This window comes from Leiobunum rupestre, chromosome 11 (assembly GCF_980474605.1).
Source record: "Leiobunum rupestre chromosome 11, qqLeiRupe1.1.hap1, whole genome shotgun sequence".
NCBI lineage: Eukaryota > Metazoa > Arthropoda > Arachnida > Opiliones > Sclerosomatidae > Leiobunum > Leiobunum rupestre.
In genome coordinates this window covers 19,400,367-19,407,314 of record NC_143394.1, presented here as the reverse complement: position 1 = coordinate 19,407,314, position 6,948 = coordinate 19,400,367, and the positions used below count along the sequence as shown (strand labels likewise).

The window sequence follows — 6,948 nt, the reverse complement described above, 5'->3', positions numbered from 1 at the left end:
ACGTCCAAAGATCTAACGTTAATACCGCACAAAAACATCACAGATGGGGAACACAAACACTCGCCGAAGAGGGGACACAACAATAAAACAACGCTTAAAATAAAATAAAATAAAATAAAATAAAATAAAACTGGTAATGGTTCTCGCTTGGCACTCTAGGTCATAAAACGGGGGTGGCTAAACGGGGTTACAATTACTCCAAAAATATTTCAATAAAAGAAGAGAGCGAAGCTTCGCTATCTCTTGGCAGTGGTCGCCCTACAAACTTCGACCTCGGGGGTCCAGGGAGAATCTTGGCCAAAGACTCACCGCTGAACCAAAGCCCATAAACTTTCACTTGGCGACCCGCGCCTTCGGATCGAACATCTGGAGCCCATAACCCGAAGTCTTGTTAACGAATATAGGCCTACCATAGATGTTTGGGTATATTTTAAAATTGAAGAAAGCTCTCTTTGTCGTTAGGCCTATTTTTGGCACTACAACCGTCGCGTACGCGTCGGCCGACCGTCGGCCGCCTACAAAACGTCGACTCTTTACCGCCTTTTAATAGACCTAAGAACCGACTCCGATACGACGTCATCCCGACTTAGAATATACTATATCATTACGTCGAAACGACTTACTTTTTGATATTTTAAGTGACTGAAAATGACCAAATAAAACCGTAAATATAGCTATATACATGTATGTAGGCCCATGAACGGGAGTTAAACAATGAGTGTATATCCGTCAATCGGAAGGCTCTTGAGTACAGAGTTCTATAGTTTCTTGGGGCTTAGTAAAAGTGACGATTAAATCTCCATTAATAATATCTTAGCCTAATATATTTAGCTATACGAATGTAACCTACTTGAGCTGAGAGATTTTTAATAAGGAAACATTCTCAGATTGAATATATAATCTTTTTCGAAAAAATATAATACAGAAATTAAGTTATTTTAAAAATATTTCAATTTGTTTTATTAAATCGCCAAAGTTTCACAGTTTTGAGCGATTAATTGGCAAAGCGCGACCTTAAATCGACTCTTTGTGCCACAGGGGTAATAATTAAATGTAAGGTCTATTTTAAGTCGGATAATGGTCGGCATACCGACCATAAATAGTCCCAAAAAAGTATTTACGGTTTTAATGTCGAAAACCGTTCGGACGTTTATAGGTCGGCATTTGGTCGTCGACAATAAAGCGACTTTTCGACCGTACCCCGACCCTAAAACGACTTCATGTGCTACAGGGGACTGGTATATATATAATTAACGCTGTGATAGGCTAGACGGAAAGATGAGGGATCGACAACTAGCAGAAGATCGATAATTCCGGGAGAAGTCTATTTCCGACGCTTAATTTAAGAAAAATTACGTGATGCGACCGCCGTGATTTTAACGTACTTGTCTTTATTTGCCACTTTATAAATTATTTTTTTGAAACTTCCACAAAATACCGAGCAGAAACTTTCGAAATGTACTGACCAATTATCCAAGAATATTTCAATGCAAATTTTAGCTGAGCTATTTAAAGGGCAACGCAAGTGGAAGTGGCCATGTATGGGGGCGCTTGGTTTAGTTCTATGTTTTCTTTTACAAGTCGTAAGTTGGTTTTCCAAGGAGGATTTTATACAGCGCGAATTCTTATTCTCCTTGGCGCAATTTCGCTCTCATTCGCGAATTTTTCGATTTTCTTATCTCACCGCCAACGAACCGAGGATTTTAGGCTTAACTTAATTTATTTATTATCGAAAAAAGAACTGAGTTAGTTTCAGAGAGTTTGACGTTGATATTTTCGATTTAACAACGTTTTCGAATAAATTTATTTGCCAGTTTAATATTTTCAATTATGAAGGTTGAAACATTAGGCCTTGGACGCGGTAAATCTCTGCCGCTAGCCTCACACACTTGGTCCTATATCTCGTCTCCCTTAAAGGGGCTCCAAAGTTCGTTGGCAAATGTGTGTAAAGTCAGTAAAGTGCGAAATTTACGGTTGACTCTGCCCGCCTTTGCCAAGGCCGAGTGAAGGGTTGGGGGGAAGAAAAGCATGCTCAATTTTCTTTTTTTTTGCCACCGAACTTTGGAGCCCCTTTAACGATTTCCCAATCATTATACCCCAACAGAATATTTATCTTTGTTTTATTAAATTTATTTTATATAAAGGATCCGATTTGTCGGTAAGCTAGGAAACTTCACTTTCCTCGGCCATTTTCGCAACTAAAGAATGCATGAATTTTGCATAAAAACTGCGAGAGGCGCATTTATACAAAATAAATTCGGCAAATATAAGGTTCTACTTTTTTACAGAGGCAAAGGCTATGGCAGATAGCACATGCGCAGTCGTTCTTTTTATCTATAAGATAATTTACCCCCTGCATGGCCACTTGCGTTGCTCTTAATTAAGGGTAAAATTTGCTGAAATGGCCAAATTTCAGATGTTTTCAACTGAAATCTAAAATGTTGTGAGGGCAATTAAAGTACAAAATTAATACAACCTAAATTCGTATAAAAATCAACTTATGATAGGTTTATGATATATCAAAAGAACGGACAGTCACGTAACGTCACCGGTAGGTGAAGAAGTCACCAGTTGGCGCTCTAAGGTTTTATCATATGTAACATAATTACTCATAAGTATGTCACTGTACCTTTATTCCATTCAAAAATCTTCACTAACGGTTTGTTTCACCACGAACCAGTAAAAAGGTGGACTACGTTAGATTTTAACCTTTTTATTCATCCCAGTAATTTTGATAGTAATTGGCTAGTAACATTTATTTAAACCAATGGAAAACCTCTAAATTGAGAAGGAATTTTTTAGGTCGGAATTTTAGTTAGCCCAATGTAGCTTTATAGAGTGTTGTCGTCTGAAACCCTGCGACGTCACCATTGTAATTTGCCTATTGATAAAAAACGGTAACTGTCATGGCGGCCACTATTAACACTACAGCTGTGACGTAACAAGTTTTCAAAATCGTATCAGACGACAACACTCTATTGAAATTTATAAACTCGCTCGGTTTGTGCGGATGAAGTTAAATTATGAGAAATTTAGAAAAATAAAAGGTTGAGGAAAATGACCAATAAGTGATCACTTTCCGAAAATGGAACAAGTCGTCGAAGTGGGATTAAAGCGTTATTAAAACCCATATCAAGCCTAGAAGAGTTAGGCCTAGGCTCAAAAGAATCTGCAAAGACTCCAACCTTGTAGATGCGCCAGAAAAGCTCAACCTGAATTTCAACTATTTTTTCCAATAAACCTGCTTATTTTATTTGACAATGCAAATTTATTTCCGAACGTGTGTCTCCGAGAACTTCATTAATTGGCAAATTAATTACATTAACAGAACTTGACACTATTGTAGTTCATTTTAGCTCCTAAGCCTTGGTTGTTCAAAATAATGGCCGTCGGTTTTTCAGACGTAGAGCTAATTGGGCAACGGCATTATCGGCATTTGAGATTCGATGACGTCAAATATTACATCAAATATGACGTCAAATATTACGTAGGGTACGGATGACGCAATATCTGTGAAACAAACCGTTAGTGAAGAGATAGAGCTAGTGGCATACTTATGAGTAATTATGTTACATATGGTTTTATTTTTGCCGTCAAAAAACAACCTTTTAAAACAGGGTGGCTCTACATAAGTGAGCTCAGTAATCATCTTCAAACATGGCCTTGTCAGAGATAAATAATTAATTAATTATCTCTGGCCTTGTCCACACCGAAATTATTTTACAACACTACTCATAATTGCTCTCGACAGCGCTCTAAATGAACGGTGATCATGGGTGATGTTATCACGCTTTAAATTTATTTGCGAGAACTGAGAGCGGCAATTTTTACGAAAATAAATAAACTTTGTTAAAAGGAAAATACTCTTTATTTTTCATAATAGTATCAGTTTGGCAAAAACGTAATTGATATTTTTTTGGATTTTGAAATGAAGTATTTTAAATAGTGTAAATTTTCAAATTGCTCACTCGTAAATATAATTATTTTCAAAAATACCAAAAAATGGAGGGGAAGAAGAGAGAAAGCATATCGTGATTGTGCCAGGAATGTAGAGTGCGCCAAACGGAAAACCAAGTTTTCCAAGGATCTATTTTTGTAAATTAGTTATTACCAGATCAGTGTTAACTAAAGATATTAGGTACGTAATTTAATTTTTGAATACTTATCGGATTAATGAAAACGAAATTTATTTTCTTTTAATTTCATATTAGTAATGAAATCATGATGTACTGAATAGTAGATGTAATAGAATTAAATTATATTTAATGTAGTTAAAAATCATTGAAATGACAAAAAAAAAGGATCAAGTTCAAGGAACCTCGCAGGATGATCCATTGGCCACTTGTAGTCATGGACAAGAAAATGGTAACATTTCAGCCTATATTAAACATTTTAGACATTAAAAATTACCTACTTTTTGTATATAGAAATTAGTGGAACTCATAAGAAACACAAAAAGCACAAGCACAAAAAACATAAAAGAAAGAAGGGGACTGATCAGGATGAAGATGAATCGGGATGTGGTAGTCCTGGTACATCCTCAGAGGGAACAAAACCAGCTCTTAAACTTAAGATTCGAATAGGAAGTCAAACACTTGGGGAGAAAAGGTATTATATTTAATTGGTAAACGAACCCATTTGTAATAATGTCAATTATAGCGTCATTAAAACTGAAATACCCGAAGCTAACAGTGATGATTCAACAAAAGGTATGGTTAAACTTTTAGAAAGTATATACCTATCACAGTAATGAATTTTATACATAATAGATGATAACTCTAATGAAAGCGACGAAGAAGCCTGGTTAGTAGCTCTTGAATCAGGACGACTCGAAGAAGTAGATGAAGAATTAAAGAAAATGAAGGATCCTAACTTAATGACAGCCAGACAAGTACAACATGATCGAAATAAATGTTATTATTGAAAATAACAATATTATAATCAACAGAGGGCATTACTGGAAAGTAAAAGTCAAAAGGAGAAAGAAGAACTTATACCAGCACCACGTAATATTTAAATGGAAATTATATGTGTGCAATGGGTGTTGGGGAGTGAGTTCAAATACTTGGAATTGAAACCAAGAATACAATTTCAAGGACTTGAACAAGTACAGAGTCATTCACCAAGATCATTAAATTAATCAAATATGTGAAAAGGTAAAAAAGTCCACAATAAAAGCAAAACCCTAACAAATAGGTTGTTTGTATTAACATTAATTTTAGTATAAATTAAAAAACTAGACAGATTGTCTTTATGGCTTAGAACTCTTAAATTTAAATGAACCCAATTTTCAAGGACTCTGGACTTTACTCGAAACCAAAAAAATAACGCTCGCATTCCTAATTAAATTAACTTGTATTTATCTCTGAAAATTAAATTTTAGTACCTCATTACCCCCAAAATGAAATGACGGAAGAAATGATACAGAGGAGATTAATTCGAGCAAAGAAAAGGAAAGAACAAGCGGATGAAAAACGAGAAAAGGATAAAGTAAATATTGTAATTTCCCTAATTAAGCCACAACTGATATATTTTCTTAAGAAACAAACTATCGAACGTCTATTAAAAAAAACTGATGCAAAAGTTAAAGGAACGAAGAAACTCACAAAGAAAGTTTCACAACCTAAAATTACTTACATTACGAATCAAAATACAGCCATGGTTTGTCTACCGCCTGGGTACGAATACCCATTGGTCAATCAACCTAAACCTATGTATGCCTCTTATTATCTTCGTTCCATCAATTTTCGATTCACCTTTTATTTCTTTTTAGAATTCCCGAGCCAATTCAGTGTGGTGCTGAAGGATGTACAAACATGAAAAAATACTCTTGCTCACGAACAGGAATTCCTTTATGCAGTTTAGCATGTTACAAAAGAAATTTGCAACTTTTGGCAAATATGCCATTACAACCATTGTAACATGCAATTTTTTAAAAAGATTTCCCTGTTTCCATTTTTAATATACAAATCATTTTGTATATATTGTGTAAAATAAAATCAACTTATTTTAAATTAATTTTCCATCATGAGTAAATAATTTCATACAACTTTCCACAAAACTATTAATGCAAGTTGTCCATGATTTAGGAAATGCAATGAAATACGTTACTATTACTACCCTTATTTAATAAAGTTTTTCGCCTTGAAGGCCTATCGGCCGAAGTACCGCATATTTTTCCCAAATAAAGTTTAGTTTTCTGTGTAATCATGCTTGTGATAATGTAAAAAAGAATATATTCTTATCAATGTTATTTTGTGTAAATAATTTTAGTATAAATAGCTGTTGTAATAACTTTGATCTCATTGAAATCTTAATGTTATGTTAATAAACCCTGTTCTGGTTTTAATCTGAGTGTAGTTCTTATGCCCACCACATAACATTACATGGTGTCAGAAGTTCCTGGTTTCGCGAGATGGTGAAAAGCTACTGGTCTTGTGTTCCTGGGTTCCTGGTGTCAAATTTATCCGTGGTATCTGAGGTCTATCGTCAACGTAAAGGCCAAAAGGGTCTAAAGAAATCGACAAGGGTCGGTTGTACTTCCAAGGACGACGAAAATGACTATTAAGAAGGTGCCACAGGCAGCCTCCCTAGTTTCAATTCCAGAAGAGTTCGACTTCAGCAATCCGTCAGGGTGGAGTAAAGGGAGGAGAAAGTTTGAAAGGTTCCGTGCAAAAGAATTGACTGGAGGAGCACTGTTATATGTCATGGGGGAGAAGTCGGAGGATATCTTTGAAGCCTTCAAGTTGGATGACGACAAACGGAAGGATTACACCACAGTCGTCGAACAGTTTGACAGACATTTCATTGGGAAGAGGAACATTCCGTATGAGCGGGCCAGGTTTAACTCGCGTATTCAAGTAGATGGTGAAGGTGTTGAAAAGTTTATGACGGCGCTACACGCACTGGCGAAGTACTGTGAGTTCGGGTAGTTACACGATGACCTAA

The 6,948-nt window shown here is 35.7% G+C and overlaps 1 protein-coding gene across 1 annotated transcript; it reads left to right on the top strand.

Moving 5' to 3' along the window:
- Window positions 1-4,024: 4,024 nt before the first annotated feature.
- LOC149921941 (INO80 complex subunit B) lies at window positions 4,025-6,018 on the top strand. The gene is made up of 9 exons (XM_090162960.1): window positions 4,025-4,138; window positions 4,272-4,365; window positions 4,428-4,608; window positions 4,660-4,709; window positions 4,770-4,891; window positions 4,949-5,006; window positions 5,384-5,490; window positions 5,542-5,714; window positions 5,774-6,018. The coding sequence occupies exons 2-9, from the start codon at window positions 4,287-4,289 to the stop codon at window positions 5,919-5,921; spliced, it is 918 nt and encodes a 305-aa protein (XP_090019086.1). The 5' UTR covers window positions 4,025-4,138; window positions 4,272-4,286; the 3' UTR covers window positions 5,922-6,018.
- The last annotated feature ends 930 nt before the right edge of the window (window positions 6,019-6,948 follow it).

Coding starts and splice junctions, on each gene's coding strand:
- LOC149921941 (XM_090162960.1), top strand. CDS start 4,287: ATGACAAAAAAAAAGGATCAAGTTCAAGGAACCTCGCAGGATGATCCA. Junction 4,710..4,769: donor CAGTGATGATTCAACAAAAG/GTATGGTTAAAC, acceptor TATACATAATAG/ATGATAACTCTAATGAAAGC. Junction 5,491..5,541: donor AAAAACGAGAAAAGGATAAA/GTAAATATTGTA, acceptor TATTTTCTTAAG/AAACAAACTATCGAACGTCT.